The sequence below is a fragment of the Micrasema longulum genome, unplaced genomic scaffold, assembly GCF_059751315.1.
Source record: "Micrasema longulum isolate JH-2025_06_02 unplaced genomic scaffold, ASM5975131v1 h1tg000759l, whole genome shotgun sequence".
NCBI lineage: Eukaryota > Metazoa > Arthropoda > Insecta > Trichoptera > Brachycentridae > Micrasema > Micrasema longulum.
Window position 1 is genome coordinate 323,362 of NW_028277953.1, and position 27,581 is coordinate 350,942.

The 27,581-nt window shown below is 30.4% G+C and overlaps 1 protein-coding gene across 1 annotated transcript; it reads right to left on the bottom strand.

Moving 5' to 3' along the window:
• Positions 1–817: 817 nt before the first annotated feature.
• On the bottom strand, positions 818–27,581 carry slf (C-type lectin domain-containing protein slf). The gene is made up of 5 exons (XM_088230416.1): positions 27,538–27,581; positions 24,396–24,507; positions 13,870–14,049; positions 6,565–6,698; positions 818–1,246 (listed from the first exon to the last, which is right to left on the bottom strand). Exons 2-5 carry the CDS (start codon positions 24,505–24,507, stop codon positions 1,001–1,003), a joined length of 672 nt encoding a protein of 223 aa, XP_088086542.1. The 5' UTR covers positions 27,538–27,581; the 3' UTR covers positions 818–1,000.

Here is a 27,581-nt window from a genome sequence, read left to right on the forward strand (position 1 = left end):
ATGTATACGTATATTTAAACATATACTCACTATTTTAGACATGTGTGTACGGAAACACGACTGATTTTACAATATTTTTTAATGATTAAATATGTGTCGCGATTTGTTTTTAATACCATGCACAACATAATGCACAAGCATGCTAAAAGATAATGCTTACACGGATTGTTTAGAAGAAAAACGTTTGTGACTACAATCACATAGACTTTACGGTTATTTGAGAAAAAAAAACTTTATTTAGCAGATACGTTACGAGTATTCAAAATTTTAAAAATGAATCGTTGCGCAAAATTTAACAAAGCAATATTTGTTTCCTAGCATTTCAATAAATACCTTTTTTGTAGTCAAGGTTTTTCTTTTATTTTAGAAACAAGTATTCGAGTTTTTATGTTTCACCCAAATATTTCAATTTTCGGGGCCATTGTCAAGGAGTTGTAAAAAACTCTTTATTAGAAAATGGAAATCAAGTTGGGCTAGAGTGGAGTTCAAATTTCACACCTCTGATCCGTTAGACCGCTATACTAGCAATGGGACCACAACTCGAATCAATGTAGGTTTTCTATATTCTAAAAGATTATTCTTAAACAAAACTAAAAAACAATCAATCGTGGAATAAAATTAAATATTTTTCAATATTCAAACACTTCATAAAAAAACTGGTTTACATTAAACTTTACGCAATAAAACTAAAATAGAATATGTTTTGTGGAGTTATATTCGGTTTATATTTTATTCTCACGACGCGCGACGAAGAATCATAAAGGTAAACGAGTTTTTTATGAAAGATCACAAGAATATTTTAATTAAGAGTCAATAATTGTCTTCATGTTTTATTCAAAATAAACATCGACGGATATAAAAATAATAGGGGATAATTATTTCAAGGTTAGAAGACTAGACTCATCCACTTTTATGAACATTATGTGTTTTTGTAAGATATTTATAAACATTAATCATGTCTCGTTTATGAACACGATGAATTATTGATGTAATCAATTATTCAAAGTTTTAGTTCTGGATCGGTAGATTTTATATAGCTCAAAAGACTGTCGTTGTCTTCGCAAATAAAGGGTTTTTTGTGATAGCAGGCCACATCATGCCAGAATATTCCATCAGCGTAGACTGTATTAAGGACTGCCATACATGCTTCATGGGTCTTATTTATTTCGTACTCCGCATCGTCAGGCTGCGGAGCTTTTTTGTATCCTGTCTGGCTCCAAGGGTTCTTGCCCCAACCCTTAGGAATCTAGAAAAATAATAAATAATAAAATGAGGTAACTATCGGTTTTTAAAAATACAATGCTGAATGTGTTCGAAATGTCAAATTACATAATTATCTTTTTTAAAATGTTCATTCATTCTGTACATTATATTAAAGTACACATAAGGTTTTTAATGTGGACAATAAATGCCCGTTATAAAGACTACTCATCAAAATACTTTTATAAATATTTTATTTAGTTCAATAAAATTTTTGAAAGGCACATAGCTAATTTTATCATAAAAAATACTAATTATCTAACAACAAAAAAAAACCAATGTTCAAACAACAATTCAACATAAATTAAAACTTATTTTTCCAATGGCATGCAAAAATTATTATATTTTAAACGCTGTCATTGATTTGAATTTAAGTTTTAATTGGATTCAGTTTATTTCTTTTGCATCGCGAAAATTCATTTGTAAAAATTAAGCATTTTTTTTAAGAGTAGAAAAATTAAAAATAAATTATTAAAATAACTTTAATATGAGAGAAAATAAACACTTATTATGGTACCTAAATAATGATATTTTTTCTGAATTCGCAAACCATCAAAGAAATAAACATAATTGTATCTGGACACTGGATTAAAAGTTATTCGTGTTGAAAATAAAATATTAAAATTATACTATTTGGAAATCTTAGTAATTAAAAAAGCGACAACAAATAAACAATATTTCCTTGAGTTCACACTCGCATCTCGCTTAACACTTCCCATCTTTACAACAAGAACAATATGTCAGAAAGACTTAGCTTATTAGCTCTACATGTTTCAACTAAATGTTAAAAAAACACTGTTAAAATAAACTAAGATAAGATTCGTTAATTAATTATACCTTGATAAAGAATCTTGTGTAGTTTGAAACTGGTCCGTAGAAAAAAAAAAGTAGTTACAAAGTTGTTTTATTTTTATTTTATTACAATGAAAAACCACAAAATGAGGACTTGAAATACGTATTTTATATTAAAATGTCATTTGAGTATTTTGTAATAATTTGAAAAAAAAATCGAAATGCATTTTAAGTCGTGGCTTATTTAGCGAACCGTTTTTAATACTTTTATTCAATAAGTATAATAATTTTTCTAATGAGCAAGTTAAAAACATTTTCATTCATAATTTACGATAGTTTTTAATCTACCAAATATTAGTATAAATCACTTACCCACTTTTCTATGTCTACCGGTTTCGAGACGTACCCGTCTTTTAGTCACGACACCAATTCAACTAACATGCAAAACCCACTATACACCTACTAACATGTTGATTTAAAAACAAATTATTTGAGTAAGCAACCCTTTCATGCGTTAATGCATGTCCTGACGAGGAGACAGGTACGCATCGAAACCGGTAGACATAAAAAAGTCGGTAAGTGGTTATATACATGTATTTAGTAACATTCAATCAAAAGTTTGACCACAAAGTTATTGCCTTAAATATGGATAATGTTTTTTATTTAATTTAGACATCTGCATGTATTTTGTATTTAATAACATTAATAATAATTTAACATTTTTGCTATAATATAACCGGATAGATACAATATTATTTCTTAAATAAAAAAATATGGACATGTTTTTCATTTTAGGGGCATAAAAATGATCAAAATGTTTCTTTTTAATTAAATTCTGACAGTAGCATCTTCTCTCTCATGATGGATTGCTTAACATATTTTTTTTAATCCGACAGGAAACATGAACCTTAATTCCAGTCTTTTACACTACATCGGAACAATAAGTCTTCCGCAATATAATTATACGTAATAATAATGTACGAGTAATATTGATATTTCAGTCGTCTATTTCTAAAATCAGCTATCCCCCTTTGGCCGCCATAGAGAGATAGCGGGTTTTGGAAATTTACGAATTATTTCTGTGATAGATATGTACGAAATTGACAGCTAAGTTATCATTTAGGGTGTAACTGTCAGATTAATACAATCAACTTACAAAATACACTGATTTTGATATTAATATACTCGTATATCCCAATATTGCAATTTTCAAAATCCTGATAAATCTTGCACTTATTGATCCGATGGGTCCACAACCATTTTTTTTATTTAAATGATGCGGTGGGGATAAACATGGTTTATCACAAGAACACGATTTTTTGTTCTTCTTGGTGCAGGTCATAGATTTATGGTCTCCCGCACAGTGCAAGCAGTGGTCTTTTTTTTTTTTTCATTTATCGTGCCACGGAATGACCGAAACCCATGCATTTGTAGCATTGCATTAAAGGGCAACTGTCTTCGACCTGTACCCTCTGGTCTCCAATGCAGATTCGGTCTTGGCTGATCATGGCTTCTCTCCCTTCCTTACTTATAAGAAGGACGGCATCCCTCAAACTCTCGCTGTTCTTGTTGCAGAATGACCTTTGCAACTTTATAGCGTCTTTGTTTTTCCTCGCGGGTTCGAAGATCGAGTCATTCTGTTGAAAAATATACTCGATCATTTCCTCATCACAGGTTTCTTTTTCGATATCTTTCAGTAGGACTGTCGGCATTAATCTTTTGCCCTCCTTGGCGACCAGGTTCCCCTTGGTTAGCTGTCAACAGGCCGGCTTCTCCTGAAGAGTTTTAAGTGGTTTCCTCTTCACATGAGCAAATGCTGGGAAGTATCTGATTGGCCCACATTAGAATATTCTCCCTGATTCCAACAGTTTAACTAAAATAATGTATAATGATAGCAGAAAAATCCTCTTTTTGAAATATAAACCTCGTATATTATAAGCAAGGTAAAAATAATGCAACTCCTATATAAAAAAAAGAATACGATAATTTAGAAAATCACATTTTATATTTCGATTCATATTTAAAATATGATGTCCATTTGCGCAATAAAGTCATATCGTGTTGTTAAAAAGTTTACGATAGTATTGCACGAGGGTAGTATCGCATGTCATTCATTTACCAATTTCACGAAAATTAGGATAAATCCCTTTTTTCCCCCGAGCCCTTCATATTTTGATGTTTAATTCCCCGAGCTTCTGCGCAAGCTGCTAAAGACTAAGTTCTATGGTTATGTGTTTCTCTGTTCGTAAACCGTTAGGATTTTAATTCTCTGAGCTTCTGCGCATGCCGCAGAAGATTTCTATGATTAGGTGACCAACTGACCGTAAACCGTTAAGTTTTTTATTTCCTGAGCCTCTTCGCAAGCTGCCGAAGACTTATTGTTCTATAATTTCACTGTTCAAAAACCGTTGGTATTCTAAGCAGTTAAATGAATTATTTACCAAAGGTCTTGGTAAAACCTGAGTTTAAAAACCATGAGTGTAAGAACTGAAAACTTAATTTGTTAAGGAAAGATTAAGTTATATAAATTAAAATATATATTGTATTTACATAATTCAAGTGAAACTAGTCAGAAATCATTGCTTGTTATTTTACTACAAATCATCAAGGTTTACAATAAAAATTCTCTGATCAACGTAATTTCCTTAATTTGTTGCAACCGAGAGGGTTAACATTTTGAGAAGGGGATATGGAAGTCTAGGCATTTTCAGGGTTTATTTCCTATCATTGACTAGTTTAAGTGACTAGTTGTCACAATGTGTAATATTCACTATTCTGCCGATGTTTAAACATCCATATTTTCTCAATTATTTCATTTGTTGACTTAAGTGAAGTAAAAGAGCTGAAACCTTTATTATTTGGGTGAGGTTCATCCGGTTGAACATTGGTTGAATTGTCACCTACTAGGCAACGCCTGAAAACAAATTTCTAACTTTCATATTATCTCTTTTACAGTTAGGTCATAAACCCCGTTAGTGCCAAAACTTCTATATTTCCTTCTCAAAACATTTTCCCTCTCTGTTCCAACAAATTTAGATCTAAAAAATTCCCTAGGGTGGAAATGCAGCCTGTCTACAAACATTTGGACACACTCCAAACACTGTTAACAAAATGATCGCTTAGAAGTGTGAGTAATTATATCAATTATACATGTTTAAAGGTATACAATTAGTTGTTGAAAGGAAAATATAAACGCAACTCGTGGTATTCTGACAATTCTACAAATTCTCATATTTGTTATATAAATCACGTATCGTTTGAAATGGAAAATGCCAGGCTTTCTAAGAAATGCTTTGAAATTTGTACTCTGTAAATATGGAAAGAGTTTCTAGGAATTTAATTAAAACTTGAATAATTTTTTGATCAATTTTAGCATAATATAAAAGATGTTTTAATTTTTTGATATGCCATTGTTTTGATATTTAAAAAAAATTAATGGTTCTGCATTTGCAACGGTAAAATTGATTTTCACCTTTTTATATAATACTTCATTAATGAAAAACACATGACGGAATGCCATTGCAAAAAAATATTTGTGGATATAATCGAAAAACTTTGTACACTATTGATTCTATTTTAAATTTGATTTTTTATTAAACAAATTTATTGATAATTAACAAAGAATTGAATTCAAACACCCAAAAACGGTATATTATTTTATTTGATTGTTCATTGTCGTTTAAGGGTTCAAATTTATGTATTTTGAAACGGGTAGATACTCGTTATTTTATGTAAAATTGTATTTTTTTATACAAACACCTTTAAAAACTTGAATATCGCGTAAAAAACATTCTAGAATATGTTATTACAATAACTACACAGAATAATGATTATGTTAGACTGAAATTGGCAAATCGCTTAAATATCTCGATATGTAAAATGCTGATAAGACAAATTTAGAAATTTGTAAAAAAAAAAACAAATAAAGCAAAAACTCGTACCGAACATTCATGGCTACTACACGGCTTGATATATTTTAATTAATAAGACATCTTTATCATATCCGTTTAAAAATAAAATTTTACACACGGTTCGCATTGGTACAACAATGGCAGCATATCTTGATCATTTATTAAATACGTGAAGGCAAGATGATCAGTCTCAGTCAGGTGCCAGTCTAGAGAGTATGACTTTTCCAAGTGTAAAAACACATTTTAAAATATTTTTTTCATTTTCAGGATTCTGGTTCTATTTAAACTTAGACCTATATTTTTGTTCCGCCCAAATACGGGAAAAAAATATAAGCAGAATCAGTACTCTTAACTGATTATATTTCTCAATAAATAAAATGATTTGATTGATGTTTTTGATGTATTTTATAATTAAAATAAATTATGTGTTATGTTTTTTGTATATCATTCAAAGATGTTACCTAAAATATTCGAATTTATTTGTATTTATTTCAGCGAAATACTCTTCTTCTTATATCCAATTATTTTAATGCGATTAAGGTACTGAAAATGATGTACAAATATTTATTTCATTTTGTAAAGGAAAACACGAAATCATTACCCTGTTAGTGGCAGAAATCTTGGCTCTTGAAGCTGACCAGAACCATCCATTTATGTTCTTCGGATAAAGGTCACCATTATCGCATCCGGCGAAATCACAAAGCCTTCCGCTGGTCCAAATATAGGGAATATTGTCTGAAAATAAAAGATAATATTGACATGTGTATATTAAAAACTGGCAACCTTCTTTTTTTTTTAAATGTTAACGTCAGGGTATTTACTGGACTGTTGTTGTCAGCTGGTTTAAGAACTCAAATACCTCACTCTGAAATTCAATCTTTCTCAGAAATTCATGTTTTGCTCAGTATTTAGGTATTTGATCGTACGAAAGCTGATAAAATAGGCTCATGAGTTTATTTTTATGACAATGACACTGAATAAATCATCTCCATTGTAAATAATTATTATCATCTTCTTATCCTCATCCAGACCTATTGGTGCAATAGCCACTGTATTTTAATTCCAATTACCGAGTTTATGATCAATCCTACGCTTCAGGTGCCACTCCAGGAACAATAAAATATTGTAGGGTCGAACAACCTCCACATCAAACTTTGTCAAAAATCGAACCTTAGACTTCAATCATGGAAGGCGAATGCGCCAACCACTACCCTACGAGGCAGACTTATCTCTAATCGCTTTTATTTTCAGATTTTTTACCTGAGAGTAGCCATTGAGTAGAAAACACTCATCCAGAGTTCAAGTTCGTTTTCACACCCCAAACAGTTTTTTTTATGCCGTTAACTCGTTTAATCACAGTGTAATATTCATATAGCTTTTTTTTTTATTTCTGTGAAATAAAAGATCTGAAGCCTTTTTATGTTCCCTCTAGAACTTTAACACAAGTGTTTCTCTAAAAACAATTGGACATATGTACCTACTTAAAATATAATACATTATGTGAGAAAATCTTGGAAAACGTTTAAATAAATCAAGTCGATAAAAAAATATTAGTCTTTTGAAAGTGATATAATTGAATATTTAAACCAGACTGTTAAAATAAAGAAGGGGAAGTTTTATTTTCGTTATTAAATTGATACAAAAATATTTTTTTTTGTCAACACATTAAGTTTTACTTAAAGTTTGCTTGACATAATTTTATTTTTATTTATTTACTTTACAGAAACATACAGTCAACAATGAATAAATTACATAATAAAAATAAGGTTTTAAGACAGACCAGAGAAGTTTCTAAATAAAAATCAAACTTATTAAATTATCGTCAAATTTTAAACGTGTGATTGCATATATATATATATGTATTTATATTTATATAAAAGGTGTGTTTGTATGTATTTGTATGAGAGTAAGTGTACATGTGTATTTGTGTGAGATATACGAGTATATACAAAGACACATGAAAAAGATTCGTAAATATTTTTATGATTTTTAATTAACTTACAGCAATGTAAAAATAAAGTTAATTATTACTGACATAAAAGTAAACATAAACCAAGTAAAATTTGGTAAATCAGGAATCAGTTTTTGTGTTTTTTTATTGATATAACGGAAGCACGAAATTTCAAGATTCTTTACCTGACGTTTGTAATACGCCAAAATTAAGGTGTAAATTGAAATTAATATTTGTGACTTAGTCCCTTTGATATTTCCGTAACTCATAAAATATTAGATAAGTTATATAAATATTAAAGCCTCTCTGCCTGTTTGGAAAAAATCTCGATTGAATAATAGTTATAATACTCGTGCTCATTGTACTGAATAAAATCGCCAGTCTTTCAATATTACGTAATATATAACATTCTTCACAATACAAATGCTTATAAGTATTTCAACAAGAACATCATATTTTTGAACATGGTCGTTCACTTCATTCTTTTCAAGGAGAAGGCTTGACATTCCAAGGCACGATGCACCATTCTTTAGTAAATATTTTTCTGCTTAAGCCGCTCAACTTTCAGAATTAAATAATATAAAATGTGCATATTATTTAATGAATTATGTTTCTTATATACTAATATTCTAAAAATGATTGATTGTGTTTGTCATGTACGAGCTCGTTTCACACATATCGTGCCAATCCACTATGTCCGGTAAAATGAGGGGGCGTTTCTTTTTGGGCTTAATTAAATAGTTTCTACTCGCGGCTGATAATTTTTCTAAAAGAAATCGAGTGGAAATTAGTCGGCTTTGTGGTGTAAAGTTTCGTATGATTACCTGCCTATTGATAAATGAAATAATAAAAAAATGATTATAAACGAATTCACCCCATGTCATTTCATGGTGCCGTGCTATGTTGAACGTTCGACTAAATTGGCGGATAGGAATTCGACTTATATCCTTTACATAAAAATCAGACTTATTTTCGTCGGATAAAATTTGTCGTTAAAACCTTCTTCGGTATTGCACCGTTTAACACTGTGTTTAAGAGAGAAATAACTTTTAATTTCTCGCTTATAACTCCAATAAAATTAATTTAAATGTTAAAAGTCATAATAGTGAAATGTCAAAACATGTTGAAAAAATCACATAAAATACATTATTTGCTTTGATTTTTAACTAGATATACACCTTTAAAATGTCACATAGTAAAATTTTAACTTTTCAATTCGATAACATTTAATAATGTTTGTCTATTTCATGAATTACGCTATATACGAAAAGAAATGTATGTCAATTTTGAGTTTATAAACTATCCGGCTGTCAATTCTGCTCTTTCAAATATTTAGACATATAAATGTTTTAAGGGGTAAGTAGTTCCATTTTTCTGTTTGTATATTTTAATTTATGAATTCTCTTGAATGTTATTTTCTTTTATTAAAATAAATATTTCTATTCTGGGAGACCCTTCGGACATTTGATCTGTAAGTTTGCGACAATAGCCGCCTCAACCCGATTCAATGTTATGCATTTCGATAACTTATACAGCGCCATTTTTGTAATATAATTTACTATCTACACTTTCAATTAGTTATTAATTCGTTATGTTTTTTTTTTACATTGCGAACAGAGGGAAGTATCCTAAATAATTTTACTTAAAAAACGTTACTTTTAAAAACATTGACCATCTCGAATAACTATACCTACTACGCTTATCCCATTTAAAAAAAAAATAATAATCCATCATTTTCCAGTATATCTAAGAACAAGCTGCGCGCGTATGTGCAATTACAAATATTAACACGTTATTCGATTAAATATCAAAACAAAACAAACTATACGTCAAGCGTCTTACAAAATCTAAGTATATAAAAATCGAAAATGATAATATGTATTTATTAATGTATTATTTGATTACGGTGGCGTTTTATACTCGAAATTTGTTATAAAAGAACAAACTGAAAAAAAAAAATCTTGACGTCTTGAGACTTTTGAAAGATAGTATTTAAAGTAAATAAAGAAAGTAAATTCTTAGGTATTACACCACTCTCAAATTATTGAAACTAGCATCGACATTGGTCATAAAAACAATAAATTACATACCTAAATATGCCATTGATAAAAATGTTTAGACAATACGGCAAACCAAAACAATGATTATTGTTATCTGCTAAATAAAATTTATCCGAATGAAATAAGAAATGTTACAACAAACAAACAAACAACAACACAAAACAAACCATCACGCCATTTCCCCGTAGGGGTAGGCAGAGAGAATAGAACGCTATAACACTCTATCTTGGCATATAGACCTCGCTTCCTCTACATTCATACATCTTCTCATGCACGCACGCCGATTATTCATACTTTTGACATGTTCATCTTCAAGTATTTGATAGACTTGATCGTGCCATGTCTTTCTCGGTCTTCCTCGTTTTCTGCATCCATCAACATTCGCATCGTAGATCCATTTAGCCGTTCTTTCGCTGTCCATTCGCTCTACATGTCCAAACCAACGCAGCACCCCTTTCTTGATTCTGTCGATAATGCATGTCTCAGCCTTACACACTTCACGGATCTTGACATTTGTGCACCTATCATACATCGTTTTACCACACATTTGCCCGAGGGATCGCATTTTGACAGCATTCAACCTACTTTCATCATCATTTTCCCAATTCCACACTTCGCTCCCATACATTAGAGTTGGCACTAGAACTCCATGAAATGTTATGTGTACTAATTACCCTAGGCCTGTGAATCAATTTTTTTAGGGCCCGCAGGGCTGATTAAAGTGAATAAATGAGGCCCGATAAGCTGAATTAACTAGCATGTAATAGTCAGTGTTGTTGTTCAATGTTAATCGCTTACCAAGCGAAGTTTTTGTGTAGATATTAAAAATCTGGAATTTTTGAGCGGTTTCGGTAGCATTATTCTGAGTAACAAACAAATTCTTCTTCATCGCATTTATCCTACTCTTAACAAAAAAAAAATGTGAGGCCCAAATGAGCGATAGTTTAAGATGCTCAAGATCCTTACCAACCTAGGCCCGTAAGGCCGTAAAACGAGGGCCGAAGTGCCGAATTCTCTAGCATGGAACAGTCGCCTGCTAGTTAAATATTATTACTGACTGTAAATATGAGATTATTCGTTTTTGTTTTAATTTGGTAAGTGGGTACGCATTTAATATTTTATAACAATAATTCCTCCAATGCAATGCGATTTTCACGAATGTTTAAATTATGTAAACATTAAGGTTAACAAGTTAATTCATACTCAATATTTTCCATTGAGTTATTGAGATATTCATATTAATGATACCTGTTATGCAAGGGCGCATCGTTTACAATTACAATTATATTTGACCATCTATAAAAGTGTTTTATAGAAGTAAGAATACAGAGAAAATAAATTTGAAAAATGACATTTATTATAAATTACCATCGCCAAATACACAATCCTCCAAAAGTTAGTATAAATATCAATAAGCGCGCCTAACGTCAGGCCCGGTCAAAGTGAATGAAGAAACTAGCAGATTACTTTAGCTTCTTTCTTCGAATTTAAATACAGTGTATTTATATAAATATATAGTATACTGTATTTAAACCTCATTTCCGTTATTTCTTGCAGATAACAGATATTATTTATAGACTGTCATTTGGAAAATAGTATTTCGAACATGATTTCCAAAGGCCTATTTTTCTTTAATATTTTTCAGTAATTGTTGACGACATAGAATATGTGGCGATGGATGTGGCCCTTTTTGGCATTATTTTTTTCTAAAAGGAGTCGAGACAGAGCTTTATTTTGATATTTCAATCACAATGAAAATAATATCTATAGAATGTCATAGTGGTATTTTTTAATGAACTTTTTAACAAGTGTTGTATTAAAAAAAAAAGTGTAGAATATAGCTACAAATAACGCGAAGTTAATAGTAATTGCCTTTTGAGTTGATTTGATAGATTTTTAGTAACAATCTTCTGTTTTCAACAGCTGAAGCAGAGACATAATGTTCAGACAGGTGCCGTGGTGATCAGGTGCAGTTGGGTAGACGACAAACTGTGAAACTGGCATTGCGGGTTCTATTCCCACCAGTTGCAAGAAAAAACTCCAAGAAACTTTTTTTCTCAATTAGTCTGGGGGTTGTGGTGTATTTTTCATTACCTCCTTCCATATCCCCTCTTTCCGGCCTACTGACAAGCCTCGAAATAGAGGCTTGGCAGGTTATACCTTAAAAAAAAAAACACAGAACCACAAAATAAATAGAGATACTTATATGTACTGTTGTCGGCCACGTGGCGTAATAGTCACGTTTGCCTACCATGCAAGAGGTTTCTGGTTCGATTCTCGACATAGTTGATATGAATGATTTATTTAAGGGTGTTTTCACACTAGAATATTTCATAGTCCCAGAACTGGTACCTGAAGCGTAAGACTGATCTTCTTACCTTCATGTAACAAAAATGATCAAGATACGATGTGATCAGTGTACCAATGCAGTGCCTTATGCACCATTAGGTGCTGAAATGGAATGATGATGTACCTACATATGGGTAAAAATTGATGAAATTATTTTGTATATTACCTTTAAAAAAATCACCGCTTACCACTGCTGCTTTGATACAACGTTTTTATTTTAATTCTTACAACGTAAAGTGCCGTATTGTATATGGCTGACAGTGCTGACACTCGATATATCTCTTTTGCGGATTTTAAATCATTATTTTGCTAGATATTCATTTAGTTGCTAGAGTCTGGAGACTATACTGAGCATTTAACTATATTCCCCATGGAGTCAGACTAGCATTTGCAAGAATATCATGTAGCGACGTATTGAGAGTAAATAATTTACAGGCTTAAAAGCAATTTGATACCATAGTTTCATCTCCCCTATACACTATTCACTATAGAGAAATAAAATAGACATATGAATGATACCTTTTCTGTGCTTCAAAAATAAAAGATGCCATTTTTTAGTAAAGAGATTTTGCTTAATTTAAATTGATTTTGTGAAACTTGTTATTACAAATCAGTGGTTATTATGCTTCAAAATACACCTCCGGTTAGAGGCAAAGATATGTTTTTAAAAAGTCGCAACTATTAAAATTGCTATAACTATTTAAATAAAAAAAAAATTATATCCTCGTATGATTGGCAAACAAAGTTACTACTCATAACTATAATAAGACTAGGCTATTGAGAAGAAAAAAAATACAAAATGTATAATTTAATTAAACAGAGTGTTAAGCAGATGGTTGTCCAAATGGAATAGGCAGACATAGAAGGCCATTGCCGACTCAATCAGCCCCAGTGACCTAGACTTGGCCTCACTGTCAAGGGGTTTTTTCCTTAGTTTTTATAAAACAGTCGGATATTAATATCTTAAACTAAAATAAAAAATAAAGTCGCAGGCAGAACCGCCAAAACGATATTTTATTTTTACGTTAAGTGTTGTTTTATTCTAGTAAAATTGTTATTTGGCGCAGGTATCGACTTGAAAAAGAATTATGAGTTATCAAAGTTTCAAAAAGAGAAAAAATATTTTTTTGTGGCTTAGTCCAGGGTATTGGGGTTGATCGAGTCGGCAATGACCTTTCCGACTAATTCAACAAATAGACAAAGGAAAAAAAATCTATTATTTTAGCCTAAGGCGAGGATTGAACCCACAACCGATGGTTAATCTGCACCATGAAGGAGGTCGGGTAAGTCTTCTTTTGCACCTCTTGAAGTTTTTGTCACCGCCCACCACAAGTAAAAGATGGTAATTCTGTGTCGGCACCATCCAGATTTGGTTAAATTGTAACTGTCGTCATGTATTGTCAAGAATTAGAGAAAAATACGGAGAAGCCAAACCGTGTTGTTTCACTAGATTAGTTTTTTAAAAGTGATTCGATAGTTAGGCACGTAATATTACAGTAAAATATATAAATCAATTTTTTTTTAAATTAAATTTTATCTCACTTACTGTCTTTGATAAGCTTGGTTATGATGGTATTTTCCTCGTGTGTTTCCATGGAAACCAAATCCATACAGTACTCCCTACAGATGTTTCTTGCATCCAACCAGTTTACCATAGTATCGTTATGTTCAGGAACATGGCTGCTGATGAAGTAGTTGTGTTTTCCCAGAAGGAACTCTTTTGGTCCTGGTAAAATATAAAATTAACTATTTAAAAATATTATTCGCATTTTTGTAAAAGAAAATGCTAAGTTCTTGCCTAAAAGTGAATATAATTTGGGTAGTGTATTTTTGTAACTGTCCAAAACGATGCTATTGACGCGCGGCATAACAACTCTATGTTTATTTCTCTATTCTAGCAACAATTATGAATATGCAACAGACGCCGTGGTGCATTTGATTAGACGGCCAACTGTGAAACTCGCGTAGCGGGTTCGATTCCCGCCATTTGCAAGAAAAGAATCCAAGAAAGGTTTTTTTTTTAATTTGCCTGGATGTTGTGGTGTTTTTTTCATAATTTCTTTTCATATCTGCTCTCTTCCACCCAATGTCAAACTACTTAAACTTATCGGGTTATTCGTTTAAAAAAAAATCATCCGAAAATTATTTTTGTTTCATTTGTTTCATTGGTGACAAAAATACTTTCCTTGATGCAGAGTATCAGATTTTTTTAATGAAGAATGTAAATTGTGTTTTTTACAAAAAATCTAATATATAAGTGTATAAGCATTTCAAATATCTGTCGCGGCAGCCTCATTAAACCTGGCTTTAACACGTGCTGCGGATGCCTCAGGAGAGCCTCATCCCAAATTTCCTCTTCTTCACACTTGCGGGCTTCTGCCGCCCTGAAAGAACGTCGGTTACGAGTTTTTGGTTTTATTTGGTAGATTTCAAAGACGTTAGATTGATATAGGAGGTGGAGAGAGTGCTAGCTGGTGAATGGGTCTCCTGGAGGCATCTGCTGATGTCCACATGTTTCACTTATGAGTGGATGTGGGAAAAAATAAGTAGGAAGGATATACCGATATTTAAAATGTTTGATGTCAATAATCCCCACTGATTCGCGATTTATTATACCCCCTACATATTCGAAAAATATTTTGATGCCTTTTTAATTATTGTTATTTGAAAAAAAAACTGTTTTTTAATGACCACATCAATCTTAAAACATTGAATCAGCTCGCGTAGAAAAATAGAGTGTATTATTCTGCCGCCCGAGTAAGAAGGCAGTAACGAACATTTAAAAAATTTGATAAAATTGAGATTTTATGTATTTAGTGTTTTTTTTTCAGTATTTATTATTTTTATATATTTTTCAAAATGTTTTTTTTTGCCAATTTTAGATTTATTAATTACAGTGAGTCGTTTAGAAGGATTACAATTAGTTATCAAATGGAATTAAAAAACACATTTTTATTTTTTTTTTCTAGATACTGCATTTTTGCTCGGAACGTCAGTATTGGTAGTAATAAATCAAACAAATACTTAAGGTCAGTTGACTTTCTTTTGGAAATAATGAGATATTTCAGCAGAGACTCTGATTTTTCATTTGGTGGTTGGTTTACAAGTTATGGTCTTATTCTATTTAATTCAATATTTTATCAAAAACCAATTTGATTTTTATATAAATCGTACGTTTATTTTTTATCGTTAAATACTAAAGAATAAGACGCGGTCGTGTTGTAATTTTGCGGTAAAGCCACGGAGTCCAAATAAAACGTCCCTGGGTACATTCATAACACTGTAAATGATTATTTTACAATGGAATTACTTTTTAACAACTCTGGTAAACTATTTGACTGCAAAAGCAGCACATCGAATTTTGTCGGCAAATTGTAATGGCTATTTTTTTCGTTGAAAATCTTCAAGTGTGAATTACTCAAAACGGCTTCCAGTTATGCAACATTTTTGTTTATTAACAATGTTTTTCTAAGAAATTATTGAAATGAGAAAGTATTTGTGTAAATAAACCCATGAATGATGTAGCCAGGTTTGTCTCGGGCTTCAAGAGGTTCAACAACATACTACTACATCGAAATGCCAATTAAAATAGGACTGTTATACTTAGTCAAAAATGATTTTAAAAAGTGAGTGATTAATTCTGACGTTTTTCAAATACTTAATTTGAAAATAATCAGGAAGAACAAACACGGTCTATTTCATTTATTAGGAACGAAAATAATAATTTATTCTTTAAATATATGTTCATAATTCATACTAAATGAATAATTAATTCATTTGTGTGTCTTATACTTGATTGATAATAAACCATCTGGTCCAAAAAGAGGTAAATAAATTGATAAATATTTTTGGACGGTTCCCAGTAGGTGTAATAATACAATGGGAAATATTTAATCTTGCGGGAACAATAGTTGAAAAAAGGAGGTATGGAGGAAAGGATTAGTAGACATTTACTAGATGAAGGTGACCATTATAATGAAACATAGTATAATGGGCTATATTAAAAGGTTTATAAATTAAAAGCTTTCCGAATGGATTTACATGTTTGTGAAATAGGTGCCCTGACGAAGAGATGGGTATGTCTTCTCGAAATCGGAAGACATTCAAAAGTCAGGAAGTGGTTTTATACAAATATTTACTTAAACTTATTGAAATCTTTCACCATAAACTAAATGATTTTAATATTAATTGAAATTATTAATATTTAGTAAATAATAATCTCGCTGACCTTAGAGAACTTGTTGAATAATCATATGAAGATGTAACTATAAGGGCAAAGGTTGTTTCCCGAACATTCTGCGATTTAAAATACCACGTTTAATTTTGTAAAACCAGTTTTGCTAATTTTGTTTTCACAACGTTTATCCACATGCACGTCTACTGAGATTTTTCCCAACGATGCGGGTAAATAGTGAAGCGAATTAACCTCATTTGTAATCGTTTCATTTAATTAGAGACTGAGATAAAATTAGAAAATATGGAGGTCTACACATTCAAAGGCGAATTAAAATAAAGGCAGTTTGAATATATCCCGATGTCTGAGTGTTCCAACTTACCGAGAATTAAACTCAGATTGTACATGTGCGACGCTAAAGTAGTAAGTCTAAAAGTGCCTACTAATACATTTGACTTTAAAAATTGTCGCTGACATGTAACGATCGTCAAATATCGCGCGTATCTGGTGTTTATGAGCAGAGTTGGATCTATCATAGGTTCAGAAAGAATCAAACAGGCACAAAGAATCAAACACTCGCTTACAAAGAAATATGCTCGTATTTATTTAAAAAAGTGTGCATTTCCTTTTTTTTAGTTTGTGCTACTAAAAACTCGAGCGTATTTGGTAGTAACTCGCTACATTTGTCGCAACTTTACGATCGTCAAATGTCAAATATCAAATTTATCAAGGCACCTTTACTTCAGCTTTTTCACCGCGAAAGTCCCGTCCCTGTAATGGAGTGAAAAAAAGTTTTTGTTTTAAAAACTAATAAAAAACAAATTGTATTTTCTACCCAACCTGTAAAAATATTTGTGCTTTAATTTAACATTTTTATTTATTATTTGGTATTAAAAAGGGAATATGGAGTGGAGTCTAGGTAAATACAAAAAAATGGCATGTCAGTAAGTTCTGGTATGAATTATCAATACTTTATGTCGTTACGTAACTATTTTCTTAATTATTTTGTCTGTAAAATCACACGTAGTTTTGTAAAAGATTAGAACGTGCACAAAATATTGGTTGATAAAAGAATCAGTGGAATTTTAATCGGTCCCGGAAAATCGATCGGATATTCGAATACTTTAGCAGATTTTGCATCACTAATTTTCACGAGAACACATAGCCTACCAAACAGTATTGCGTTACAAGACCGGTCGTTATGATTCCTTGTTATATCATATTTGATGAATCACTCATCTTCAAAATGTAATCACTCTTCGCATGTGTGCAATGTTCCTCGTGATAATCGTGTGTGTGAATAATCTCTTGTATGTACAAACACATTATCTACATATTATATACACACGATTACTTAATACAATTGGAATTTGGAATTTCTTAGGTAATAACCATACAGTCTCGTGATAATTTAAAAATTATTTTGTAACTCAAGTAAATACTCATTTTTAGCGAGTTTTAAGGAGGTCAAACTTTAAATAGCTATAATAAAATGAAATGAAAATGAAAATTTTTTTCTACGATTCACGCGATAATAAATAAAATTGTTAGACATGAAAGCGAATCCGCGTTGCGTTTTAAATCGTTTTTTATTCGTATTTTACAACTTCTTAAACAAATAAAATAAAATTTTAGGATGTATTTGGTTCCGTAGTAGCGTTACGGATTACATAATATTGAAAGTTAAAAGTTCACTCTCTGCTATTTTACAACTACGAGTACACAAACATAAAAATGGTGCATAATATGCTACACATTATTTTAATATGCTATGCTTTCCACTATTCTCCTGAAGTTTGGTATACGTTTTTATTGTATGTTTTAAATAACATTACGTGTTACCTTGTTATAAATACTAAAAAAACAAACATGAGTTGGTTATAATAATATTGCCATATAAAACCCAATTTGCACAAAATCTGCTAGGGGGGTCCTATTTTTTAGCACTTTTTTCTTAGACTTGTTTAAAAAATGCCTTTTAATTGATAACGATATTTAAAAAATACATATATATGCGTTCTTTAACAAACCGTTTCAATTTGGTGGCAATTTTTTAACTAGTCGTGAATCCGTGATAGAAAATGGGAAGCAAGTTGTGGTATTACAGGATGCGAACCTCGTACTCCTGAAACGTATAGATAACGTAATATTAGATACTATTAATTTTGTTACTGTAATGAAGGATTTTTTTTTAGAGAAAAAATCGAAAATACAAATATGTAGCTCAATGCACGCGCTGTAAGTCTTTCATGCCACTCCAGGGTCACATATGTAAACCATATATTGAATAATGTAGGTGTAACTTGTTCAGTTTCTTATTTAGACGAAATATTTACTCAGTTATCGCGCACGCACGGAAAATCTATAATTGCAGAGGAAGTAAGGTCTGTATGTTATGATTATCTAATTAAAAGTAATATATACTAAATAATAATCAATTAATGAATTAATTCATATTATTACTAATTTAATACAGATATCTATTGATATTGACTAAATTAAAGGGTTTGATATTCTATCCTCTCTCGGTCATCCCCTTTTTAATTTAATTTCGTAGTTCATAGGTTTAATACGTCGAGCAATCACACATAAAGTCGAGCGTTCGACTTCTGTTCTCATTATTACAGGTAATTTAAAATGTAAATTGTTGTAAAAAGACACACGTGATTCTGTGAAAGGTGCTGATGTTCCCGAAATTGATATGTCAATGTTGCGATATTTTTGTTTAAAGAAAATGGAAAACACCTTATTCCAAACCCATACCACCGGTTACCTCGTTTTACTATTTTTAAATTCATGTAATTACAATCACGATAAAACTCTTATCTATATGAATCTATACTTTGCATTCCATGATATTATTTACAGAAAAATATTAAATACTATACATTTTCTGTAAATACTTGCTGTTTCCTCCATAAATACCTATTACCAGACATGCGGTGTTATTCATTCACTTTTTATGTAAAATGTTGGGAAAATGAACGAAAAAATAAGACAAGCAAAAAGTGTTAGTGGAATGAGTGTCCTGGCGAAGAAACAAGCCCCCTTTGAAATTGATCGAAATACAAAATAATAATTCATGTCTAATTCATTATTGAGAGTAATATTTTATGTTGTTATTTGAAACAATTGCAAAAACTTTACTTCGACTAGTTATTGATGCTTTATGCAGAAAAACATTGATATCGGTAAAATACTGCTAGTAATTTTTTTATTTAACTTAACTAATCACACCTTTAAAAATATGCTGAAAAGTGGGTCATGGAAAGAGATGTGCTTGATTACTTTAGCTTGCTTGCAAAATATATAACGTTTTGGTTTTTGTACTAAAATATTAATATTATGTCTGTTTATACGAATGTATGTTGAGGGTGGATATGTGTGTGCATGTATGTATCAGTATGTATGTGTAATTTTGTTAATATAATCGTGCTGTCACGTAAAACTGATTAAACCAGTATATTCATCACTATAGGCTATGCCTATGTGGGTTTTGTTCTTCTTTTTCAATTATTATTTACATGTAATCTAAGCCTATTTATTTACAAGAAAAAATCAATAAACATGAAAATAAATAAATGAAAAAATATATTTCAAATTGTCAATAGGTATATTAGTACGGACAGTTAATTTTTTTTTTACACATTTTTTTTGTACTTTTTTTACTACAACAGGCCAAGAAGTCTAATCACAGTTTTGAATTACAGCAAGAAAAACCCAGGCTTGAGGAAAATCACATTGAATTTTTTAGACATCACCGGGAATCCTTATAGCTATATTACGCTACGAAAGTAATCGATGTTATAATAAAAATAATGATTTAATTGTAAAATTAGTATTTTTTATAATTTTGTTTTGAGCCATTTTACTGTTTATAAACGCCGTTCTATTACGGCTCTGAAACTGAAAACAAAATATAATTTTTAGTGAGTTTTTTTTGGAGATGGGTCAGTCACATCTTTATTTTACATCACTACTTAATTAACATGAACAATTTAATAATTCAATAATTATGTATTAATTAACTGTGATGTTTAATAATATTTATAACGGCCCATTGCTTTTTCGTTTTATGTCGCACTTATATCGTCTAATATACTATAGTTATTTGGCTATCGTTGACACATTTATCCCCATGTCTAAACTCTTAGTTATAGTGTGTTACTTATAACGATATAATATTGTTTAGTTTACATATGTGGACATATTAAATTGATGAAGGGAGCAATAAATTGCCCGAAATCCGCCATTATAAGTCCGAGATTTACATAACGTTCACATATTTTATATACTGGATCAACGGGGTATTTTAACCCATTCACAGAAGAGAGTAACAAAAAAAAACATTTTCAGTATTTTAATAATTTTAACACTGTGTTACTACTTTCTTTCCTAAATTCTGTCGATCAGTTTCAGGTCGCCAGACAAATATTTAATTATTAATTGACCCGAAAACAGGTACGCCTGAATCTTTTTGCGATAATAATTCAGTGATGCAAAGTAGATAACCACGTTATCTTAATAAACCATGTTTTGAGTATGTTAAAATGTTTGTAGACACGCTGGATTTCAGCTCTGAGTTATTTCGATCTTAAATTGTTGCAACAGAGAGGAAAAACATTTTTAAGAAGGTAATATAGATGTTTAGGCATAAACGGGGATTATGACCTGTCATTAGCTGGTTAAAGTAGCCACTTTACACACTATGTAACATTTTCTATCATGGATATGTTTAAACATACACATTTTCTCAACTCTTCCATCTGTTGACTTTTGTGAAGTAGAAGAGCTGCAACAATTGTACATCTAAAAAACTCCTTAGAGAGGAAATCGAATATGTCTACAAACATTTGGACATACTCAAAACATTTTTGATTAAACTAACTGGTTCAAGCAAAATGAAAAATGGTTTTCAGGCGTTACCTAGCAGGTGAAATGGTTCAGTCGGATGAATTCCACCTACACGATAAAGGTTTCAGATCTTTTACTTCACACAAGTCAACAGATAGAAGCGTTGAGGAAATGTGGATGTTTAAACATAGACAGGAATGGTGAACCATGTGTTAAGTGGCCATTTAAATCCACCAATGAGAGGTCATAAGGTCTGTAAATGATATTCCATATTCAATTCTCGAAATTTTTCCTATCTTTTGCAACAATTTTAGTCATCTTAATAGTTAAAAAGTTTACAAATCACTATGGAAATAATAAATGTAATAAGCAATTATAAAGTAGTATACATCGTAGTTTTAAATTTACAATTTGGTTTTTATATGTCTTCAGATGCCTACTTTTTCAATTTTTTATTATTGTACGATTGATTTATTTCATTATTAAAGCAGGAGGAGCATCGCCAACTCAACCGTATTTCTTCGGATATCTGGTTCAAAGCTTACTTCTTGATTATGCACATTGCACATGTATGCTAATCTGAACTGCTTTATAAATTGGAACGATATCAGAATGTCTGTATAAGTAATATATTTTTGTTTTTCGCGAATCCAACCACACAACCGAATATCGCACGCAACTACACTGGCTCAGTATCAGGCATAGAAGAAACATTTACATTTTATCACTTCTTCTCAATACTTTATATAATTCCACTTCGCCTGTTATATATACGGGCTATCTCTTCGTTTTAGTAACGATAGAACCTTTTTAATACCAATTCACCGCTTTAATTTTTTTGACTTCTTTTTCGCAGTAGTAGTTGCTCGATTGTGGAATAATCTACCCACTAATGTCAGAGACGCCCCTTCATTATTTACATTTAAATCAAGATTCAAACAGTATGTATTTTTCCTCGACTCCCATCGACGGGTGATATAAAACATATAGTATTGTTCACGGTTGCATTATAGATTTTTTACCAAAACAAACCAATTAACTGGTCAAGGTTGATCTGGTTTTATATCACCCGTCGATGAGAAGAGTGCTCTTCCGAAACTGTAGTAGTGTTTTACACTAATAACAATGTTTTATTTTCATAATAATTTATTATGAAGTGTTACGAATTGAATGCAGATTCAATCAATTATTTTTATTTTTATCGTCAATAAATATATAAAATGAATTTGTATAATATACATCTTAAGTAATGTATTCATGGACATTAAAAAAACATTTTTTTTGTTCTTACGATTGACCAAAATATTTCAATTAAGGGGCTGTATTTAACGAGTTGTAAATAACTCCGTATTAGAAAATGGGAATCAAGTTAGGGTAGAGTGGAGTTTGAACCCTAGCCATGGGTCCACAATCCGATTGAACACAATGTTTTGATGTTAGGCTATATCTGTAGCACTCGACGTTATTATTACTATCAGTTTTGAGTTTAAAATGAAGCCATTGAAACATATTGCTACGTTTTTCATTTTATGATAATTTTTCGGATATGGAAAACCTCCTTTTTTTAAAGTTTGGTAATATTTATCTTAGTTTTAAAGGGTTAAATCAAAAAATTCTCGTGGCTACTAGAAAAGGCTAAGATTATCGAAATATGATCAAAACATAATGTATAAATTATCTTAAAGACCATAACTAAAATTTAATGTTTGGAGGATCAGGTACTCAATCTGTTCAAACATGCCATTTTAAAAATATTGCCTCTTAAATCATAAATTAATGGAATCTGTGAATTTTCCTTCGATACAGAAAACTGGTGAAATTGTTCCGCAAAAGAGAAGAATATACAATTAAGGAAGGCCTATATAAGTTAATTATATAGGTGACAAATTTGATTATTTACCAGTTATTCTGGTAAATAAGCTAATTTGTGTAAAGAACTTTTTTAGTAATGTAGATTAATTTGAAATGAACTCGTTATTAACTAAATTGGCTACAACAGAGGGGGAAAACTTTTTGTGAAGGGAAAATGCAAGCCTGGGCATTTACAGAGCTGGTAACCTTTTTGTGAACGTTATTCAGTGGGTACAGTAGCCACTTAAACCAACCAACGACATATCACAAGCCCTGTAAATACCGAGACTTCATTATTCTCTTCTCTAAAATGTTTTCCCTCACCGTAGCAACAAAGTTAGATCTAAATAACTCTATAGAGAAGAAATCTAGCCAGGCTACAAACATTTGGGTGTACTAAAATTTTGTGGTTATCAACTTATTTATACGATTTGAACATATCTAGAAATGTGACATGCAATAAAAATATATAAATAAATATATATACATGTGTCAAGATTCAATTATTTTATTTTATTTTATTTGTATTTTTTGTAATTTTTTTTCACGCCGTATCATCGTCCAGGGCTTGATTATTCCAATAAATTTATCATTCCAATTAAGGTATAAATATTTTTTTAAAAACTTAATGAAATCTTAAATGAATTCATATAAGGGACTAAAAACAAACAGCTCTTTTTAAAGGGATGTTTATAAATACATTTCAAAACATTATCATTCATGATAAACGGATACATAAATTTTCTGTGTTATCGCCCGTATAACAAAAAATGTATATTCGTCTTTGATTAATTAATAACAGTTTTTTTTTTATATCAAATTCCAGGTATTTTTAAAGATTACTATAACCCTTTCCTTAAAAATATTAAATGCCTTAGTATCTTTTATCTATTGCCTGTAATAGTATTATCAGTATTTTACTAATTTTCATTTTTAAAACTAAATATAGAAACAAAAACTTTTTTTGTTGTTGTTGATATTGTAAGTATTTCAAACTGAAATTTTTAAACAAAAGGTGATTGATTCTCTTACATTTTTTCTGATGAAAAAAAAATATTAAGCTTTCTTTGAGAATATTAAATTTATTTCTTGGTAAAAAATTCATTCTTTGCATTTTGAACAGTCATTTTCGATAAAAATAAAATTAAATCTTTTGAAAAAGTTTTTAAGATGAATATTATTTTAACACTTACTTTGTGCACATTTTTCGGCAATAGGGGCACTTAGGAGTTTTCCAGCTCCTAAACAATCCCTTACTGTGAGTGTGAAAAGCAGGATTAATGTCAGGAGTAGATAATGCGACATCTGTAAAAAAAACATTGATTAAAATAGTTGTATGTTATTTGCTAGTCTCGCTATTTGAGATTTTAAAGTTATTCCTAAGTAATATTTAGGGTTTAAAATAATGTAAACTAGACTAATTAAATCGCGGATATATTATACAGAATCAGAGAGATTAATCAATTCGTGAATGTCATTACTTATTTGCACTGCAAATGTGCATATTCAGATGTGAATATTCCAATTATACATGAAAATGCATACTAAAATAGTGCAAAAGTATATTGAACTCGTTATTAGAAAAAATACACTGGTTTGTATCCACGAAAGTTTTAAACGAAACAACTGATACATAGATCTGAAATTAAATAGTAACAAAAATTGAGAATTCTACAGAAATTGACGATTCTATGTTGCAATAATCTAAGCATATTAGGCATACATGTAGCAAAATAATGAAATCAATAAAAACTGGTTTAATAACAAAATAAAAAGTATTTGCAAAAAAAAATCATAAAATAGAAGTACAATTTAAAATGTTGTTATCGCATATAATCAAAATTAAAATAATGTATTGATTACACATCGGTAGTCAGATGGCAAAAGGACCATCTGTATTTTTTTTAAAGTTGTCTAGAGTTTTAATTAATATTTCAGTAAATACACATGGAAAATAAAATTTAAAACCTATAAAAACGTTTCAAATTGTTATTTATTACTGAAAAAAAATTTTTTTTTTTAGTTTATGGATTAAAGTCTTAAAATTAAATCTTATTTCAGACCTCCTGATCATTTTTAAGAACAACAGATGGTCCCTTCTGCCAGCTGACTACCGACACGTTCTTCTCCATTTTTAGTAGGAACTATATTAACTGGCAGAACAGCGTAATATTTAATTTTGTTTCTTGTAAATTATTTTTGTATAATGAAATACAAAAAAAAGATAATAATCGCAATATTTAAAAAGCTAATAAAGATACATTTTAACTCCAATAATCCAAATAAAATCATCTTATTCACCCGTAATATTTCTACGAGTGCTTTATAATTATATTGTACCTGACTACAATAAAACATAGTTTAAAACTTGAATGTCGGTGATTTATGTGAGTCTAATGTTTAAATAAAAATATTGCTAACATTCAAAATGTTCTAATTACATTAATGAATTTTTTTTAGAATCTGAGAAACATTCTTAGGAAAACATTCAATAACACACTTAATATATAAATTTCATTACAATACTCGACAATAATATATTGAATTAAGCATTGAGTTCATAACTATAAAATACCAATCCAGACAATCTAAAACTAAGATTTATGGGGAACAAGTGACCTTATGGTGACCATGGTGTCTTCACACTCGTGACAGAATTAATCTGGTCAGAATTATCAAGATTTGTCAATTAATATGAGTAGCCGCCAACGCGCGTCAATTTAATTTGAATTTTTAATATTTATTAAAAAATGTATAAAGATGGATTCACAGAAATGTCAAAATAATTATAAGAAAGAACCGGATCGTGGTCACATGGCAGTGATCCGAGGTCCTTCATTTTAACCTCAATTAACAAAAACACAAACCGCATGAAGACTGTTTATGTATCCTAAATTGAAATATTTATGTTTATCATAAAAACATAAAAAAATAGTGTTTAATTATAAAAAAAAAAAAAATAGTAAATATTTATAGTTCTATGTTTTGAAATGAAAAATGCATATTGACCGGTACGTCAAAAAAATTAATAAGTCTTTTGAGAAGTGAATGTGGGTTTTCAGAAGGGTAGCTTATCCTCTTTATTGGCTAGTTTAGACGCATTAAATTATTTCATTTGTGGTTTTTGATAAGTGCAGTTTCGAAATATTTAATTGACTAGGAAACACAAAACACTTCATAACTTTTTATACTTCTTTTGACAAAGAAAAATCTTCCCCTTCCAAAAAGGTTTTTGAGCACAATTGAAATTTTTCATCACGATAAAATAACACTTGAAGTTTAGCTCACACTTGTAACATATATTTGAACGTTTTAAAATATTATAAAGAAAAGTATTTTATTTTAAAAAAAAAGGTTAAGTACCTAATTTGCATCTTGAAAAAATCGAATAAATGTAAAATTATGAATTCTAAGTAAAAGTGCGATTTGTTATTTAATTGATCATACTGAGACTATGTTTGAAAGTAAAGGAAACGAAGTTTGTATGAAAAGGCATGTGGCTTTATATCTTCTCTGTCTATACTAATGGGGACACGATGTGATATAAATCATAACAACGAATATATTTATTTGGTCTAAGAAAAAAATAAAATTATTGATATTTTTTTATCAAAATCAGTAATTTAAATTATTTTTTAAATAAATTTTTGCGATCTTTTGATTAACCCAAATATTTCATTTTGAGGGCCATTTTCAACGAGTTGTAAATAACTCACTATTAGAAAATGCAATCAAGTTGGGGTAGAGTGGGATTCGAACCACAGACCTTTGGTCCGTGGGTCCCAGACACTAGCCACAGGACCACAACTCGATCTTAAATCTTAAATTAATTAACATATTACAACAGAGATAAAGAACATTTAAGAGAAGGTAAAATAGAAGTCTAGGCATCTACAGGGCTTATAACCTGTCAATGGCTGGTTTAAGAGCCCACTTTACACACTGTGTAACATTCACCTATCTTCATCTCTGTTGTAATATGTTAATATAAATAGCTCCTCAGGCAGTTGAATCCAGTCCTTGTCTACAAAAATTTGAACAAAGTCAAAATATTGTTGATTTAAAATTAAAATAAAATATTTTAACACCGACATTTTTTTATATGAAGTAAAAACATAATAATTTATTCATTAAAATATGTATGTTAGTATGTGATAAATCTCACTTTCAAATTTAGAAAAACACTTACGATTTCATTGGCAAGTCCCTAGGTACAAAGACACATGAATCGTAAAAAAATGATTAATTGCCTGACAAAAAAAGTAGCTACTATCACGTTATTAATACATACTAAAAGTGTTCTCGAATAAAAAAGTAGGACGAAAAAATACTCACTTTTGTAATGGTAATGTTTCTGTATCCTACATCACAGACTAAAT

What these genes read in the sequence shown, in the direction of transcription:
- slf (XM_088230416.1), bottom strand. Translation starts at nt 24,507, where the DNA reads ATGTCGCATTATCTACTCCTGACATTAATCCTGCTTTTCACACTCACA. An exon ending in TGCCGAAAAATGTGCACAAA is followed by an intron (nt 14,050 to 24,395) that starts GTAAGTGTTAAA and finishes ATATTTTACCAG; the next exon opens with GACCAAAAGAGTTCCTTCTG. An exon ending in AACCAAGCTTATCAAAGACA is followed by an intron (nt 6,699 to 13,869) that starts GTAAGTGAGATA and finishes TTTTATTTTCAG; the next exon opens with ACAATATTCCCTATATTTGG.